The sequence below is a fragment of the Glycine max genome, chromosome 3 (genome assembly GCF_000004515.6).
Source record: "Glycine max cultivar Williams 82 chromosome 3, Glycine_max_v4.0, whole genome shotgun sequence".
In the NCBI taxonomy this organism is placed as follows: Eukaryota; Viridiplantae; Streptophyta; class Magnoliopsida; order Fabales; family Fabaceae; genus Glycine; species Glycine max.
In genome coordinates, this window is record NC_016090.4 from 8,369,539 (window position 1) to 8,388,950 (window position 19,412).

At 32.3% G+C, this 19,412-nt stretch overlaps 2 protein-coding genes across 6 annotated transcripts in view; both read left to right on the forward strand.

The window, feature by feature from the left end:
- LOC100782052 (vacuolar cation/proton exchanger 3) overlaps positions 1-7,008 on the forward strand; it is a 51,219-nt gene extending 44,211 nt beyond the window's left edge. The window contains exons 1-12 of one of the 5 annotated variants that reach the window (XM_006576465.4): positions 2,013-2,380; positions 3,224-3,291; positions 3,995-4,023; positions 4,467-4,663; positions 4,778-4,990; positions 5,086-5,214; positions 5,572-5,688; positions 5,842-5,895; positions 5,981-6,097; positions 6,222-6,312; positions 6,418-6,473; positions 6,566-7,005. In XM_006576465.4, the coding sequence (XP_006576528.3) occupies positions 2,096-2,380; positions 3,224-3,291; positions 3,995-4,023; positions 4,467-4,663; positions 4,778-4,990; positions 5,086-5,214; positions 5,572-5,688; positions 5,842-5,895; positions 5,981-6,097; positions 6,222-6,312; positions 6,418-6,473 (1,356 nt within the window). In that variant the 5' untranslated portion in view covers positions 2,013-2,095 and the 3' untranslated portion in view covers positions 6,566-7,005. Of the gene's footprint in view, positions 1-2,012; positions 2,381-3,223; positions 3,292-3,994; positions 4,024-4,466; positions 4,664-4,777; positions 4,991-5,085; positions 5,215-5,571; positions 5,689-5,841; positions 5,896-5,980; positions 6,098-6,221; positions 6,313-6,417; positions 6,474-6,565 lie in introns of those variants that run through there. The other 4 variants (XM_003522026.5, XM_026127764.2, XM_026127763.2 and 1 more) reach the window with 4 other exon arrangements.
- An 8,197-nt stretch (positions 7,009-15,205) lies between these two features.
- LOC106797956 (malate dehydrogenase 1, glyoxysomal-like) lies at positions 15,206-17,646 on the forward strand. The gene is made up of 4 exons (XM_041014404.1): positions 15,206-15,490; positions 16,600-16,689; positions 16,771-16,924; positions 17,436-17,646. Exons 1-3 carry the CDS (start codon positions 15,224-15,226, stop codon positions 16,840-16,842), a joined length of 429 nt encoding a protein of 142 aa, XP_040870338.1. The 5' UTR covers positions 15,206-15,223; the 3' UTR covers positions 16,843-16,924; positions 17,436-17,646.
- Positions 17,647-19,412: the final 1,766 nt, after the last annotated feature.

Consider the following 19,412-nt stretch of genomic DNA (forward strand, 5'->3'; position numbering starts at 1 on the left):
TTTGTTTAAATATCTAATAATAACCTCTAAATTATTTTACATCAAAATTATTATTATTTTTAATTTGAAACAAATTAGTCTAATATAATGTGCGTGCACACACCCACACATAAAAGAAGTGAAAGGAAGAATTTAAAAGGCATTTTATTCAAATACAAATGATTGAGCATCATCCTGTAAAAAAAAAACAAAGGCTTCAGTAACCTATAATGACAATATTTCACTCTTACTATGCCAAAATTTATAAGAGATTTCCATCAAGTAATTGTAGAGTTTCAAGCCAAAAGATAAGCATGTATATTGAGAATTAAATTTTTATCAGTAAGATTTAGGTGGCTTAAATGCAAAGTGGAAGATTACATTTTACGAGATGAACCTTAGTTAAATGGATGCATTGAAAGTTATTTTTGTTTCAACTTTCAAGGGAACTTATTTATTATAGTTGGTGGCAATCTTCACTATAAATAGAGAAGAGATTTAGTAAAGAAACAACACACATGAAGAGAGAGTGTGTGAGAAGAGAGATTGTAAATCAAAGTCACTTTGTTGAGAGAAAAATATCTTTGTGTGAGAGTGTTATCGTTTCTTGTAACCATTGAGTGAGGTACTCAGGTTTATAGAGTGATACACTATTTGGGGGGGGGGGGGGAGGGGTGTGTTAGGATCTTGTAATCATTATTATGATAGTAAAATACTTTTTGAGACGGTTTTGTGGACGTAAGCAAGAGGTGTCAGACCACGTTAAATTCTTGTGTTTGTTATTATTTTTCCTACGGTGTAATCTTTGTTGTGTTCGTATGATCCTTTGTAGGTGTGAGTAATTGTATTTGAGGGTGTGTTGATTATCCAACAATGGTATCAAAGTTATAATCGAGAACACACAAAGGTTCGAGATGGGGGGAGAAGACATCACAAGGGTACAAATATATTGGTTCAAAGTGGGGATGCAAAGTGTACAAGGGGAGACACTTGGTGTTGCGAGGACAAAAAAAATAAAGATAACATTTGCTATTTGGATGGACAAGCCTTGAAGAGGAACCTTGAAAGCAAAGTGAAAAAGAAAGTGAAGTTTCCTAATGTTGTGGAAGTGTTGGGAAATACTTCCATTGGAGGGGGAGTTTGTTCACTTTCAAATTGATGGGAGGATATTTCTCTTTTTGGCTTGAGGGGGAGAATTGTAGAATTCCTAGCCAAAAGATAAGGTGCATGCATATTGAGAATTGAATTTTTATCACTAAGGTTTATGTAGCTTAAATGCAAAGTGGAAGATTGCATTTTACTAGATGAACCTTAGTTGAATGAATGCATTGTAAGTTGTTTTTGTTTCAACTTTTCAAGAGAACTTATTTGTTATAGTTGGTGACAATATTTACTATAAATATAAAAGAGATTTAGTTGAGAAACAATACACACGAAGAGAGAGTGTGTGAGAAGAGGGACTGTGAATCAAAGTCACTTTGTTGAGAGAAGTGTTTTTGTGTGAAAGTGTTATCATTTTTTGTATCAATTGAGTGGAGTACTCGGATTTGTAGAGTGATATACTATTTTGGGTGGGTGACAATCTTGTAATCATTCTTGTGATAGTGAAATACTTTTTAAAACGATTTCGTGGATGTAGGCAAGAGATGTTGAATCACGTTAAATTCTTATGTTTGCTATTATTTTTCCTACAATATAATATTTATTGTGTTTTCACGATCTTTTATGAGTGTGAGTAATTTTATTTGAGAGAGTGTTGATTAGCATACCATCAAATCAAACACAATAAGTATTCCAATATACCAAAGAGAAAAAAGCCCCTGTGCATAAATGGATATTTTCTTAAACAATTCATAAAATAGCCGTTACAAAAGATTAGTAATTTAATTAGTCATTACATTTCCTTTCTTTTCCGTAGGAAACATACGAACCTTCCTGGAAGTTGCACTGCGTGCTGTGCTGTAATATTGCTGACACCCCTTTTGCTTATCTTATTATTTGTATATAATACAATAGAACACCGATTCATACATATTCTGTGTGCCACATTGTCATATTTTATTATTACCTAAGCTTTTGTCACTTAGTAGAACAGATTTTTGGTCAGTTTTGGAAAATGGGTTCTCGAAACCATGAGGTATCAATGTTGATGGAGAATGGTGGTGGTGGGAACATCGTGAAGGGGTTGAGCAAGGAAATGAGACATGGCAGAACGGCACATAACATGTCATCATCTTCTTTGCACAAGAAATCTGACCTAACTCTTGTGTCTAAGGTTCACTCTATCCCCCTCAGGAATGTGTTGGTGAATTTGCAAGAGGTTGTTCTTGGAACCAAGCTCTCTATTCTTTTCCCTGCCATTCCCCTTGCCGTTGTTGCTCAATGCTATGGCTTTGGAAGAGTGAGTAGTTCTCCCTCTTAACTCTATACTTCATACTTTTACATTGATTTTTGAAGAAATTTTTATGTGGATGGGTAACTTTATAATGTATATCCATTATCAAACCAATTTTCATTAGTTTTATTAACATTTTTTTTTTGGTAAATTGGAAGAGTTAATGATATTTGAATACAATTTTACAAAAGATTGATCAGAGCATATATGTGGTGGTCTAGAGTCAAGTTAAAGTCAAAGCAATAAATTGTTGTTTCAACATTTTTTAATTTTCTACCATAATTTTGGGTCAAAGCAATAAACAGTTTTTTTTTTGTAATTGACACAGAAGAAAGAAAAGTACCGTGAAAAGTTTACAATTTGAATAAGATATGGAATTACGGATTTTATTTTTTATAAAAGTCAAATTTTGCCTCTTCTTTTTACTTTTTTTTTTTTTACTCAAGTGCATCCATATTTTTTATATTTTATATTTTTTTATTTTTTTTATTTTTATTCTCTTTCTCTCTCTCTCTCTCTTTTATCTCTGCTATATGACATGTTTTTTTTAATAAAATTTCTGTATAATATTGTTGGTCAATGATTCCTTTTTATCCAGGGGTAACCTCGTAAGAATCGAAACAAAAATGCATAAATGCAATTGTGTATACTGAGATCTTTAATGGGTCCATGGGCCGGGATACTTTATTGATAAAGGCAGAAAAATAATTAAAATTAAGGTATCCGTATCTATATCGTGATAATATTGGAAAATGCATAAATGTTTTCTCTGTCTTCTCAATTGAGGTTGCTAATGTTTATATAATGGGATGATGAGGGATTATGACCACTCTTAATTATTGCTTACAGCCTTGGATTTTTGCATTGAGCTTACTTGGGCTTACCCCACTTGCTGAACGAGTCAGTTTCTTGACAGAGTAAGGAAAACATGACATGCTAGAGAGATTTTCTTCCTGTACATCTAGTAAATCTCATGTACATCATTCATTTTTTTTTTTAAATTTCAAAATTATGGGTAACATCACTTTAATCAACTAAATTAATAAATTAATTATGTTAAAAAATAATTAATATTATTATATATAAAATTAAATTTTTTAATATATATTTAATAAACATATAAATTTACATAATAAATTTTATAACAATTAATTTTGATCTAATAATATTTTTTTATATATATAAATTTTAAATAAAAATTATAGATTTAATAAAAATTCATATATGTAAAAAAATAAATTATTAAATCAAAATTAATTATTTCAAAATTTATTATATAAATTTATATGTGTATTAAGGATACATTAAAAATTTTAGTGTTATATATAATAATATTAATTTTATTATAATATAATTAATTTATTAATTTAATTGGTGAGAATACAATAATAACACAAAAATTAAAGGTTATATATAAGAATATTTTTTATTTCTCTCTCGGTATGTAAAGAAACATCCTGAGTACGGTGCAAAGAAAATCCACCCGCTAGATTGTACATTAGTCATCATTAATCATGGTACAACTTTTTCTCTTTTTTTTTTTTTCTTGACCCTTTTATGTTGGTTTGCTGATTCTTGTTTCATTTGTTCCCTTGGTATTTGGTACTTCAAATTTGGCAGACAACTCGCTTATTACACTGGTCCCACAGGTGTGTATGAACCCACAACTGTACTATTGAACCAAATTTGTTTGAAAGTTTTATACAATTAATGTCAGTGTACTTTACTCACTAGTCAGTTTTCTTTAATTTGGACTGAAAATGAATATCACTTTATTACCATAAAAAAGAGCACATCAATTGTTCATCATAATCTCTGGTTTTTGTCTTCCACAAAATGGTATAAATATGTATATGATATTTCTCTTTTATCTATTTTTTCTTATCATATTACTTCACTAATCATATTAATTATCCTATTACTTCACTAATCATATTAATTATTTATGACTCTTCGTTTCTTATATCTCTATAAAACTAAGAGGTGGGATGCCCAACAATTTTTTTCCAATTAGAAATAAATCTTTTATAGAATGTAGGAATACAATTGATTGTCATGTTATTAAATCCTTGTTATTTTTCTTGAATTACAGTGGGAGGACTTTTGAATGCAACATGTGGGAATGCTACAGAGCTCATCATAGCAATTTTTGCCCTTAGCAATAACAAAATTCACGTGGTCAAGTATTCTCTACTGGGTTCCATCATTTCTAATCTTCTTCTGGTTCTCGGAACCTCTCTATTCTGTGGTGGCATTGCAAACATTAGAAAGGAGCAAAAATATGATAGAGTAAGCTGCAATTCATTCAAAAATTTTAAGCCTATGAGTTGCATACTTTTGGTTCTTTTATAATGAAATAATGACTAGTGTTAAGGGGTGGAGTGTTTTGCAATTTTCTTGCAGAGACAGGCAGATATAAACTTGCTCATGTTGTTTGTGGCACTGCTTTGCCACTTGCTGCCAGTGTTGTTCCATTATGTTGGTGCCTCAGCTGCTGACACTGCAGAGTCATCTCTGCAGTTGTCAAGAGCTGCTAGCATTGTTATGGTGATTGCTTATTGCGTTTACCTAGTCTTCCAATTATGGACTCACCGGCAGCTATTTGAAGCCCAGGATGTATGCTTTCTCTAATTTTGAAGCTTAATAATTGTGATTCTGATTTGTGCCAATATGTGATTAGTAATTAGTACTTACCATCTTGCATTTTGCAGGAAGTTGATGAAGAAGGTGGCAATGAATCAGAAGAAGCAGTGATAGGATTCTGGAGTGCATTTGCTTGGCTGGTTGGGATGACTGTGATCATTGCTCTACTGTCTGAATATGTCGTGCAAACAATTGAGGTAATGGACTTTCTTTATGTTGAAAGATGAAAATATTGTTTTCCTCTATTTGACAAGTTATGAAAAAATGTTTTTGTCAAACAAATAAGTGTAAAGTTCTATTTTGATTATAAAGCATGAGTTTAATTTTTATATACGGATAGTGTAAACATTTTTATACCGATAATTAATTAGAAATCATCTTAGGTATGATCATTCAAAGTAGTTATTATAAAATCAACAAACTTGTTATATATGATAATCTTAGATTAATTAATAGTATAAAAAATATTTACCCTGTTAGTGCATTTCAATTTGATTCAAATTATATTATAATAATAATGCTGATAGTGATAAGAAAAATGTGAATCTGAACAGGATGCATCCGATTCATGGGGTTTGTCTGTTAGCTTCCTCAGCATAATCTTGCTACCAATAGTTGGCAATGCAGCTGAACATGCAGGAGCGATAATATTTGCCTTCAAGAACAAACTGGTACCAATTTAATAGTTTTATGAAATTCTGATACTTTTCTAGTTCTCTTTTATGTAAACATAAGTTGTTTGAAACTATGATCAAAATCACTTGCCTGCGTTCTCGTGTTTTTTTTTTTTTTTCTGAGGTGTTATGTTTTTTTTTTTACTTCAGGACATCTCGTTGGGTGTTTCCTTGGGTTCGGCAACTCAAATTAGCATGTTTGTGGTAAGCATCCACCTTAGGGAAAATGGAGCTTCCGAGCTTTATTGGATTAATATAGTTTCATTAAACAAATTTGATTACAATATAGGTTCCCCTATGTGTGATTGTTGCTTGGATAATGGGAATCAAAATGGACCTCAACTTCAACATCCTAGAGACAGGTTCTTTTGCTGTGGCAATAACAATCACAGCCTTCACGTTACAGGTATACTTATATACCATAATTTCCATTTTAGTTGGTTTTAGTTAACACCATAGTTATGATTTGGTATATATCTTGATTCAATCTTTCAGTGATGTTTAAGTCTTCTTCGGTGTATCTGTTGTAGGATGGAACTTCTCACTACATGAAAGGCCTTGTTCTCCTACTCTGCTACATTGTTATTGGGGCATGCTTTTTTGTACAAAGAACACCCTCCAGTAAGCATAAAATATGTAACAAAAATATTTACAATTTATATTTATGCATCCTGAATTTATAATTCATATCTAAAATTTGGCCACTCTTTTTCCTTGACCAAGCAGATGTTGCTAACATAACGCTTAAATCAGCTACCGAAGCAGTGTTTAGAGCTCAATAGGTATGATTCATGTTCTCTAGTTATAAATGTGCAGACATAATCTTTTGTGTGCATTCAAGAACTGTATGGAACTAACTACTGGCACTCGATAGCAGGCGTATTGGCCAATTTTGGTCTCTCTGAGATAAAGGGGTGCAACATCCAAGCTTAGAACAAGATTCAATGGATTTCTTATTTGTTCATTTTAATCATTGTTATCCCCAGAAAGCTGAAGAAGTTTGCATGCAGTAGCTTGCGATCAATTTGGTTGTCTCTGTATATAGTTCCCTTCAAAGGATTTTGTGTCAAGATTTTCATCTCATAATGTATAATATAGATGAGAGTTGTGGCATGATTCTCAAATAAAATGAGGTCCTTTGGAATTTGGAGTCACAGGCAAGGCTGTTGATAGTGCAAGACAATTAAGGCCATTGCCTTAAGCTTCTTAATTTTATTTTACTTGTTATTATGTAAACTTTACATGAATCAGTTTCTATTGTTCAAATTGCAATGGACAAGGATGTTCTATGATGAAAAAATTACTCAAAAGTTAGCTACTTGTCTTAATTAATTAACAATTAGAGGTGAAAAGATTAAATACCAAAATCTTATATATAATTGAAAATTGAATTTGTAGTTTATTATAAGAAATTATATCATTAATTAGGAACATGATTATTAATGCTGAGATAATTTTTTTTTGACAATATTAAAGGTTAGAAATATTGATGCATGCCTTATCGGTTCCTTTAATTAAAAATAATTTTTATTCAACACTTTTATTATTTCTTTATCACTTTTTCATATTTTTTTAAATACCTAATTGATATAAGATTTTAAAACATATTTTGTTTATATTATGTAGTACTTCTTTATTTTATTCTTATACTTTGTAGTAATAAGAAAAAAATCAAATAGAAAGTAGGAACTTAGTTTTCAAAACTTAAAACAAAAAATAAGTTAAAAAATTAATTCAATCTCAATATATAGTACTCTTGATAAATATCTTACTATTCATAAAAAAATATATAAAAATAATTTTAATTGGTAAAAAAAATTCATAAAAAACTAAAAAAAATAGTTTGAGAAATAATTTATATAATATTATAATATTAAATTTCTTTAAAAATTTGCCTAAGGTCCTAAAGTTCCTAAACACGGCCCAGGAGCAAGAATTCTTCCTTGTGTTAGCCTTTTTTTATTTTTTTTTCAAGCAAAGGATGAATATTTGGACCCCGATTTCCTACCGTTGGAAAAAGCACGCATCAACGGTTTAAATATCATTTTAATAAATTCAACTTAAAAAATATATTTCAAATATTAATAGTCTGACGGACCAAATTAGAATATTAGACAATGAATTAGAATTAAATGATGAGACAATTTAAAACATATTCTACAACGTGGAATGCATTACAATACGAAATGTATCATATGAACAGAACATGTCTATAAATGGCGACGCGTTACATAATTATATATAGGTGAAAAAATAGGAAAAGATGACGAAGTTTTTATCTTAACCATCAATTAAAAGTCAACTATTTTTTGAAACGGTTCTCAATGTGTTTTAGCATACCTATATACTTCCAAATTAAATGTCTTTTCATTTATTTGAAAGTTTAAACCAATTGTGAAGGCCAACCCTATTGAACCGTCAACATTTTATGCATTTCAGCCTTTTCCTTTATATTTTCTCTCTCTCTCTCCACCTCTTTTTATTGAAGGGAACTGTTGAGTGAACTATTTGCTTTGTTTCCTGTGCTTTGTACGAGCCACTCTTCTAGTTTTTCTCTGCATGCACAACAAGTGGAACAAGTTCAGACAACGTTCGAACCATCTGATGCTAGCGGCTACAGCGAGCCACCTCAACAGAAAATATGGTTTAGGAATAACATGACGGTGAACAAGCAGGGCCGGTCCAACACATTGGTAGATCTAGAGCCAGTTTTAAAATAAGATTTTTTCATTGATAAATAGTTAAAATTTAGACGAGTGTTTATTGATTAATAGGATGAAAGAAGAGTGTTATTATTTTTTATTTAAAATTTAAAAAATTAAATGAGTTAATGAGAGATTTTTTGATTTCCAGATTTTTTGTTTGTTGAAGGCTTTGATAGTGCATATACTTAATATACATATATTAATAACAAAAAAAATATTTTTTGGTGGGCCGACCCTAGAAATAGGGAGAAGCCTTTCATCAAGCAATAGGTTGATCCTATTAAGGAGGATTTGGCAAAAATTGAGTATGAGCTGTTGGAATTTTCTATTTCAATAATTAATGTGGGTTAATATTATAAGACAATTATATTAGTTATTTATCATGAGTGAGTAGGGGTGGGAATAGGTCAGGCCGACCTACAGGAGCCTATGACCTGGCCTACATAAAATCTGGCCTGAACTGACCTATTTAATTAAAAGGTTAGGCTCAAGCTTTTTTAAAAGTCTATTAAATTAAATAGACCAGGCTTAGGCTTATTAAAAAGCCTTATAAGCCTGATAGGCTGACCTATATTATTTTTTGGGTACCAATATATAATATTATTTTTTGGATATAATTAATTTTTTTTTTAAACTATAAGATTTTGATTACACATTACTGCTCCATAACTTCTATTCCTATAATCAAGGACTTTAATTATAATTTAGGTGTGAGTCATGTGCCCTTTTATATTCCTCATTATTTTGATTGACTTTCCTTTTTCTTTAACTTTCCTATTACGTTCCTACTCCATAAAATATTAAATATTTATTGTGAAACATGCTTTTAAAAAGGCTATCAGGCCAGACTAGGCTTTAAAAATGGTCAGGCCGAGCCAAAATAAAAGCCTTTGATAGGCTATAGGCCAGGCTCAGGCCTCAAAGATTCATCGTAGGCTAGGCTCAAGCCTTTCAAAGCCTCGCCTGGCCTGGCCTATTCCCACCCCCATGAGTGAGTTTTATTTTATGTGATCAAATTGAATGAGCGTGTTAGACAACTAAATCAGAAGACGTAAACTTAAATGAGCAGATGTTAGTGTTGACCTATTAGGGGATAATGAGAACTCTATTAGATTAATATGCTATAAGAAGGTTATGGTCTCCAATATACCGATCCGTCACATATAGTTTCTCTTCTCCCCATCTGAAGAGTTTCGAAGGTCCTATTAAGGAATAAACAAGTTTCGATTGAGGAAGAACCATGAAGTCATCGATTACCTATAGATTCAGATTCCGCTGCATTTGTTTGATCAATCATTATGGATCCAGGTATTCTTAAAACAATTCTTGATACTCTAACGTAATATGTTCTTGGTGGTTATATTAGTATTTTATAAGAATCCCTTAACATACCAACAAGTCTTTCTACCTATTTTCATATCAAAAGTCTAGATGTTTAGAGATCATTGAGAATTCTGACTTCGATTTTACGAAATATCTTAATAGCAATCACTCTACATGAGGATCCACATTTAACCATGTTGGTGGAGTTGATATTTTTGCTATGATACTAGAATTTATGATCGATAAATTATTGTAACTAGCTTGCCTATTTTTGCCAATACTAAGGAGCCATTGGGTGTTTATTGGGGCAATATCTTATGAGTCTTATTAAGGATTCAACCAAGTAAAAGTTTGTTGACATAAAGTATTTGGTTGTTAAATAAAGAATTCAGAAAATACAAATTTGTATAGAACATATAGGGACTCATTCCCTGCTAGCTGATCTACTTAAAGGTCTGACACTTAATGTTTTTCATGAGCACACTGCTCATATGGGTGTAATTCCTGATAGTACCTTAGTTTAGTGGGAGGTTTACTTATGTTCTATATCTTATGGTTTACAAGCATTTTGTTATTTGGATTTTCTGCAGAAATAAAGTTGAAGTTTATCATTTCATTATTAGCTTGTCTTGTTTGCAATATTTATGTTGTGTTTGGATAGATCTCTGTAAAGAATAAAGTTTGGACTAGTTGGAAATAGGCATGACTAAGATCACATTACATGTAATTTCCATGCTACTTATCTATTGGATCAAGTGGCCTCAGAATAATTAAGAAGGGGGGGTTGAATTAATTATTCCTAAACCTTTACTAATTAAAAATTTACTCTTATAAGGCTTTTACTATGTTGTTAAGTAAATGAAGAATAGAAAAAAAACTTAACCAAAAGTAAAAGCGAGAATTAAAGTGCACAGTGGAAATTAAAAGAGTAGGGAAGAAGGAGACAAACACACAAGAGTTTTTATACTGGTTCGGCAACAACCCGTGCCTACATCTAGTCTCCAAACGACCTGCGGTCCTTGAGATTTCTTTTCAACCTTGTAAAAATCCTTTTACAAGAAAAGATCCACAAGGGATGTACCCTCCCTTGTTCTCTTTGAACAACCTAGTGGATGTACACTCCACTAGAACTAATCCACAAGTGATGCACCCTCTCTTGTTCTCAGTCAACAACCCAAGTAGATGTACCCTCTACTTGTACCACAAAGGATGTACCCTCCAATGTGTTAAGATAAAGTTCTCAGGCGGTTAGTCCTTCGAAACTTTGTGAAGGGGGAAACAAAAGAATTCTCTGGCGGTTAGTCCTTTGAAATCTTTTGTTTATGGGAAAGGGAAGAATCAAAATAATTCTCAAACTGTGTCTTATTGAATTCTTTGACAAGGGAGAAGGGAGACACAAAAGAATTTAGGCGGTTAGTCCTTCGTTCTTTTGGAAAAGGGAGAAGAGAGACACAAAAAGAATTCAGGAGGTTAGTCCTTGGCGAATTCTTTTTGGCAAAGGGAGAAGGGAATGAAAAAGATGAATAACACAAGTTTTTGAACAAAGAACTTTTCTTGGAAGAGAAAGTTTTGAACAAAAACTTTTAGAAAGATGAAACCAAAAAGTTCTGAAAGAAATGAAAGAAGAAGTTGAAAGATAGATTGAAAGATAGAATGATTGAAAGAGATGATGGATATGAATGAGATTGATGTAATGTTTCATGCCAAGGTCACATATTTATAGTTTCTTGATGACTCAAGTCAAAACTTGTAACTCTTGGCAATTCCTTTAAAACTAATCACTTAAAAAGATATGACTTTTGAAAGAATCTTCAGAAACAAGTCACTTGAAGAAATGTAACTTTTGGAAATGAATTTTTCGAAAACAATCATTGGTAATCGATTACCATAAAGGTGTAATCGATTACACATCAACAGATGTGACTCTTCATTTTGAATTTTGAAAATCTTAACGTTTTAAAACCACTGGTAATCGATTACCAGAGAGTAAAACTCTTTGGTAATGATTTTGTGAAAACTTCTTGTGCTACTCAATGTTTTGAAATTTTTTTTAATACTTATCTTGATTAAGTCTTCTCTTGATTCTTGAATCTTTGAGTCTTGAATCTTGATCTTGATTATTCTTGAATCTTGAATATTGATTCTTGATTCTTGAAATCAAATTTCCTCTTGATCTTTGAAGTGTTCTTGACTCAATCTTGAACTCATTCTTGAATGTCATCATCTTTGTTATCATGAAGTGATCTTGACTTTTGAGCTTTTTGTCATCATCTTTGTTATCATCAAAACTCCTTGAATCAATCTTGATTCATCATGAAGCTTGCTTCTACATTATCCATATTGACCTATGTCATTGAGTGTACTGATGATACAATGCATAAATGATCTTTATGGTAAATTTCAAGACCCAAACAAAATACCAAGTGCACCATTAATCCTTAATCTTTGGATTGAAAAAGCTAACTGCAAGTGGCACTTTGAACGCATTGATCAAACATTGGTGATAAGTCCTGTCAAACAAAAGTTGTCTTTGGACACTCCATTGCTCACATGAAAAACTTATATGATGATTATTTCGATCAAATAATGATTGTCTTTGAACATTTCATTATTCACATGAAAAATCACACTATTTATAATCATCACATGTTTACCATCACAAGCATGTAATTATTCTATCAAATTGTGTCTTCCTTTGGGCCGAACACAATTCACATGAATAATTCCATGCAACATCTATGCAAATTCAATCAAATCAACTTACGCAACAAAGGTTACTTTGGCAACATGTTGTTTCAATCAATTTAACCAAAAAATACAAGACAATTTAATATAATAAATGAGAGGTCTTAAAATTACACAACTTTCACATATAATTTAGTTATATAAAAATATATATAATAGAACATGCAAATATTTTGCAGAACATACCCATTATAAGATACCTAGCACAACATTAATTCCTAGAGAAATTAATTTGTAATTGGTACTCTCAATGCAATGATTAAATATTGACAATAAATTTTGTCAAATAATAATCTTTCTTTGGATCGACTATTATTCACATGAAAACACCTTATAATTATCACACATTTATTATCAGGTACAAAATATTATTTGGCCAAATTGTGTCTTCCTTTGGGCCAAACACAATTTGCATAAATAATTTAATACAAAAATCTATGTAATTTTAATCAAATCAATTTTCACAATAGGGATTACTTTGACAATATATTGTGTCAATCAATTTAATTAAAAAATCACTAGATATGCAAATAAATAGGAAGGGTCTGTTATTGCTAAATTAACTTCAAAAAAAAAATAAGAGCAAGAGATTTACCTTTCTTTACATGCCATGGAGTGTACTTTGGACACTCTTTCTTCATGTGTCCAGACTTCTTGTAGAAGTAGCAAGTAAATTCTTCATCTTTCTTTTGTTGACAACACCCTTAGTTTTTTTTTTCTTATTCTGAGAGATTAAGCTTAAATGAGTACTTCCATATCTATCTTTCTGTAGCCTCTCTTCCTCTTCCACACAATGAGATATTAGCTCATTAATGGACCATTTGTCCTTTTGAGTGTTATAGCTCACTTTGAATTACCCAAAGTGTGCAGGAAGTGAGATCAAAACTAAATGCACGAGCAGGTCTTCACCAAACTCTAGCTTAAGTGCTTTCAGTTTTGCTATCAAGTTAGACATTTTCATCATGTACTCCTTTATATAACTTTTACCCTTATATTTCATGGAGATGAGTTTAGCCAAAAGGTTACTCGCCTCTGCCTGCTTGTTTTTGGCAAAGTATTGTTAAAAAAAAATTGGGTTCATATAACCAAAGCAATTTAGGTATAATTAGAATCAAATAACTTTAAATCTTAACAATCTAACAGTAATGGTGGCTCTGAGACCACTTGTTGGTATTTTAGGGGATCCTTATAAAATACCAATACAACCACTAATAACACATTACGTTAGATTATTAAGAAGAGTTTGAGGAATACCTGGATCCATAATGATTGATCAAACATACAAAATATATTTAACATTACGTTAGATTATCAAGAAGAGTTTTAGGAAGACATTTGTAACTTTCTATGGTTTGAATGTTAAATATATTTTGTATGTTCAATTTAGAGTCATGTTCAAACCGGAGGCTATGAGTGTGGATATTATGTGATGCATTGGATGTGGTGCATAGTTACTGGTGATTTGAAGGATGAATGGCACAAGGTATATTTACTGACACAAATTGTAATTGTTAGTTTGGTTAATATTTGTTAATTAATGTTAACAGTCGTTACTAATTAATAATGTCATGGCTTGTCAATTTTGTTGTAGTTTCTGATGGAACAACGTTAGACGTGGAGGCCATCACAACACTTTGCAAGAGATGGGCAACATATTTTTTAGCTTTTAAAAACATGGGATGTTAAATAACATTCATTTGAAATAGGACAAAATTGTTTCCTTGATCAAAAGGTTTATTGTTGACATTATAAACAACTTTGGTTAATAATTTTCATTTATTTCAGTGGTAATTTGATTCATGTATTGTAATTGCTGCATTTGTGGACTTTAAATTGGCAGCTGATTTTATATTTGAAATGTTTTTTTGGTTGAAATGTTATAGGCAACAATGTTATTGAAGACAACTTGGGTAGGAGATAGTGTTTGTTTGGACAACCTACTTGATTGTTTCCTAAGTGTAGGATACCTAAAAGGCAAAACATTCCTAGGAATTATATTTATGCTCAAATTTGTTTTTGTTGTAGGCACAACAATGATTCAACCAAACCAAAAGAAACCTATTTTTTTAATTAATTTTTAGTTTCCAAGTTGCTGATTTATTTAATTGGTTGACTGATTGTTTAATTGGTGGAAACAACGACTCAACCCTCACCGGTGGTGTTATTGCTAACTGACTTGGTTATTTTGTGTTATTTATGCTAACAGTATTTGGTCATTTTGTGTTTTATTATCTTCCGGGGCATTCCATGGTCTACAAAGGACAAGATTCAACAAGCCAATTACTTTGGGGACCTCACCTAAGCCTCAGCCATCCGACTTGGATCCTTCCAGGGAGAGGAAATGTATGCCCCATTCAACACCTCGCTTCCAATGGTATCATCATTATTGTAGCAATGTGTTTGTTTTTATCAGATTTTTTAGTGTTGATTGAATTTTTTCATGCATGCCCACTTGTAGTTAACCTAATAAACTTAGCTTATAGTGTTGAAATAAGAATGGTGGCAGGTTAACCCTGACGAATTGTGTTTGGGGGATGGGATATCACCAACATCAACCTGGCTAAGGTATCTTCCTTTTGTGTGAGGGGGGTATTTTAATTTTTAAGGATCAAGGAATTGTTTTATTAACAAAAGGATGAACATGATGGAACTTAATTAATAATGTTTAGCTGCTATTTGTTCAAATAATGAAATTTTTGTTGGGTTTATAGGTTTGTGGCTTTCTGGGGTAGCAACAACTTGAGAGTGCACTCACTGGCATGGACTTGGTAATCATACTTGCGGCAGTACCAAGAAAACCTAGGATGACAAGAGATGATTTATTTAAAATAAATGTTGGAATTGTGAGGACCCTTTGTGAAGGAATTTCCAAGAGCTGCCCCAATGCAATTGTCAACTTCATTAGTAATCCAGTGAATTCCACAGTTGCTATTGCTGCAGAGGTTTTCAAGAAAGCTGGTACATATGATCCAAAGGGACTACTGGGTGTTATGACTGTTGATGTTGTGAGGGCAAATACTTTTGTGGTAAGCATTGCTTTGCTGTTCTTATTCAAGTTATAACTCGTTAAATTTTCCTTCCAGTTATGTTGCAAAAATAAAATATATTAGGGACTACAAGCTAAAACTATAATCAAATGATAACTTTTTGATCAAATTAGTTTGTTCGTATAGTAGTATTACAGTGGGTTGAACATAACAGATATTTCTACATTGTGATATTTTTATAGTATATGCTGGAATTGTATGAATAGAGGCTGGTGTATGTCCTGCCATGTTTTCTTCTTTCAAGCAGAGGTACTTGGAGTTGAACTAAGAGAGGCTGATGTTCCAGTGGTTGGAGGTCATGTTGGTGTCACAATTTTTCCTCTTTTGTCTTAGGTCTTGTAGAGAATACTCCCTCACTTAAAAAAATATTATAAAATAGGTCATTGAAACTTCTTCAAACTTGGCTTTTGTAGGTTAAGCCTCACAATAGCTTCACTTCAGAAGGGAAGAGAAGGGTTTTAGTTTTATTCCCTAACAGTGTACATTCCATGAAATATTGGAGCAAAATGTCCTTAGATTCTCACAAGTTGAACTCCAGTGTTGTACTTGCACGAACTCCAACGCTTAAGTAGTGTATGCATGACACAAATTGAGGGTAAAAGTTAGAGGGTACCTCAAATCTTAATAGGTTTATTTATACTATTCTTGATTTACTTATTGTAGTGTTTCTAATGTGACACGATGCAGAAAATGCACCCTTGGACAATTCTCACTAGAATCACTACCTCTAATGGATTTCTGGCCATGATTTAGTACTTACCATCCCTATTATTGAGGTTCATCTATTGCTAGAAGGTTCTTCATATAGGCCTTTTGAGGCTTAGTTATTGGGTTATAGTTACAGTGCATTACCTTAGTTAGTCAGATTGGGCCCAAATCCTCTATGGGGTGGTCCAGAACAAGTTGTTTATCAAATATGAAGGATTATGGTATAACTCCAACTGGGTAAAGGCATACAATTGAATTACACTGTATTGTTGACGGTACAGTATATGCAACAATAAACAAGAAATGATTGCTATTGTACCAGTGACATAGTCATGTTGCCTATTTGACTATGTATTAATTAATTAATTTTTTTATTACAGCCTTGTGCTTTTACGGATTCGTACGAGAAGTTCAAGAAAGCAGGAGCAGTGGTTGTTGGGATAAGTGGTCATGATGTTGCCTCTCACAATGTAAAAATCAATGATTTCACTGTTCTTTCTTTGTAAATTAACCATATTATTCTTATGATGAATGCATTCCATGGAATGTAGGCATTGGCCAGCAAGTACACACTTCCATTTACTTTGTTGAGTGATGAGGGTAACAAGGTGAGGGAACAATAGGGAGTGCCAACTGATTTCTTTGGATCATTGCCTGGAAGACAAACTTAATTGTTGACAAAAATGGGGTGGTTAACAACAAGAGGTATGCTTAATTAGCAATTTTATCATAATATCATTCTATGATGTGTGTCAAAATAACTATTCCCTTCTATTTGCATCGGCATGTGTACATAAATACTATTGTCCAACATGTGTTTTTGTTGCATGGGTGCGTACGATGCCTGTATTTGAAGGTATTTCAAGCTATACACTGCCTGCATTTTGGGCCTCAAACACCTGCAAGACCCACCCCCTAATTAGTTTTTTGATAACAAAGGCAAAATAATGATATTGATATCTAGACTGCAGAGCCTTTTTATAACTATATAGCTTTATAACATAATGGCTAGTTTTACATAATCAATGACAATGTATGTATTTTCAGTTTATGATCATTTGTTTATGTCGTCATGATGACATCAACACACTCTCTGCTTCACTTGCTTCTTTATATCTCATGCCCTAATGTTTTCATAATTTTAAGATGCTTTAGAAATCTTGTCCTTAAATTTAATACTGTCACAACATTAAACTTTCTTCACCTGCATTTACAGGGAAAAAGGCTTTGACTTCAGCCAATGATGATAAAATTGATGATGATGATGAGGCCTAGGGGATCATAACTTACATGGCCATCACCTTTGTTGTTTGATTGATGCACCTAGAAAGTGCTTCTCAACACCAAAGCTAGGCAAATAGAAAAGGTTAGGCAGTGGTGTAGACAAGTATTGATATGCAATACATGCCTAATATATAGGAGTTTATAATGGCCACAATTGCTTTTTGACAAGTTATATGTTTCATTAATGAATTGTTTCATTAATTGTTTTGTTAGCTGTTTTTTGATATTTGATGTTACATTTGGAAATATGCATTAATTGTAAATGATTTAGCCTTCAATGTATTTCAATTTTCATGATTCAATGATCTCAGTTAATTTTAAGATGGGCTTGGAGACAAAACCATCTTAGAAGGTGAAACATTCTAAGACGGTTAGGACTCAAAAACTGTCGTAGAATGTTGCACATTCTAAGAAGGGTTTGGTGACATAACTGTCTTAAAATGCACAACATTCTAAGACGGCTAGGACCCATAAACCGTTGTAGAATACTGCACATTCTAAGACGGGTTTGGACACAAAACTGTCTTAGAGTGCATAACATTCGAAGACGGTTGCGAAATCATTGTCGTACATTGTTGGGCATTCTACGATGAGCGTTTTAAAGACGGTTGAAAACTGACTTAGAAAGTCAATTTTAACCGTCGTTGAATGATTGTTTTGTAGTAGTGAGTACCACCGAATCCAGTAGACATAAGGATGTCAGCCTCCAAAATTTTAATATGAAATCAAATATGGGAAGGATCCCTTTGTCTGTTAAAAATAATTATGCTAGGAACAATCACCTGAAACCAGATGATGGGAATGTTCAAGTTGCAATCCCCAGACCCAACCCTCTCAAATCAGGCATTTATGGATGAGGTCTTTTTGCTCGTAGAGATATACAAGAAGGAGAGATGGTAACTTATTAATTTAGGAGTCACTCAACTGTAAAGTTAATACCTTGCCACAGTTTCTTCTTAAGACATTAAGTTCATGCTTGTCATGTTTGTTTGTCAGTTGTTGAGTATCATGGTGTGCACGTAAGGCCTAGTGTTGGTGATTTGAGGGAAGAAAAATACCGTTCAAAAGGCAATATTTATTTAAAAATTATTTGTGATTATGGTGGGTAGAAGTTATAGAGATATGTTCTAATTCCCCTTACTTTATTGACTTAATTTTTGTAGCATAAAGTGCGACCAAGACTACATTTTTAGTTGCTTCCATTCTCAAATGTGGTGGAAACGAGGAGAAAGGGAAACACTATACAATGCATACGGATCAAATGGGTAGGTTTGCATATTCTTTACTTATAATATGCTTAATAACATCTCTATGGTGGCAATCCTCAAATGTAGGTTTGTTTGATAATATGCTTATAGTTTAAACAAATAAGGAGGCAGCCACTGACTTGACTACATTGTTAACTGAGTTATTCAATAGTGATCACATCCTCCAAAAGAGTTCTTTCTTCATTGTGGCAGAGTCTTATGGTGGAAAATTTTCTATTCATAAAGGAAAATTAAAGCTTAAACTTGGAGGTATATATACTATATATTTCTTTCTTAAAGTGTATCTATCATTTGTCATATTCCAAATTAGGATGATTGGAAACAATTCTTGTCCAGGAACATGGTTTAGCGCATATTTGGATAATTGTTTTGAAAGTTCTTTTGGAGAAAGCTACTCTTTTAATCTTTTGCAATGAATGTATTTTTGTAAGGGGTGCAACAATTATTCAAACATGCACTTATTTGTTAATTTCTTCCATATAATGGATCCATAATCCATATATTAAATATGTGAAGACTTTTGTGATGTTTAGTAACCTTTTATTATCATTTAGGTGTGGTGTTAGGAGACAGCTGGATCTCTCCTGAAGATTTTGTGGTAAGTACAAGAATTGTTGTAGCCACTAGTTTATAACTTTTCA

Coding starts and splice junctions, on each gene's coding strand:
- LOC106797956 (XM_041014404.1), top strand. CDS start 15,224: ATGGACTTGGTAATCATACTTGCGGCAGTACCAAGAAAACCTAGGATG. Junction 15,491..16,599: donor TGAGGGCAAATACTTTTGTG/GTAAGCATTGCT, acceptor TTTTTATTACAG/CCTTGTGCTTTTACGGATTC. Junction 16,690..16,770: donor ATGATGTTGCCTCTCACAAT/GTAAAAATCAAT, acceptor CATGGAATGTAG/GCATTGGCCAGCAAGTACAC.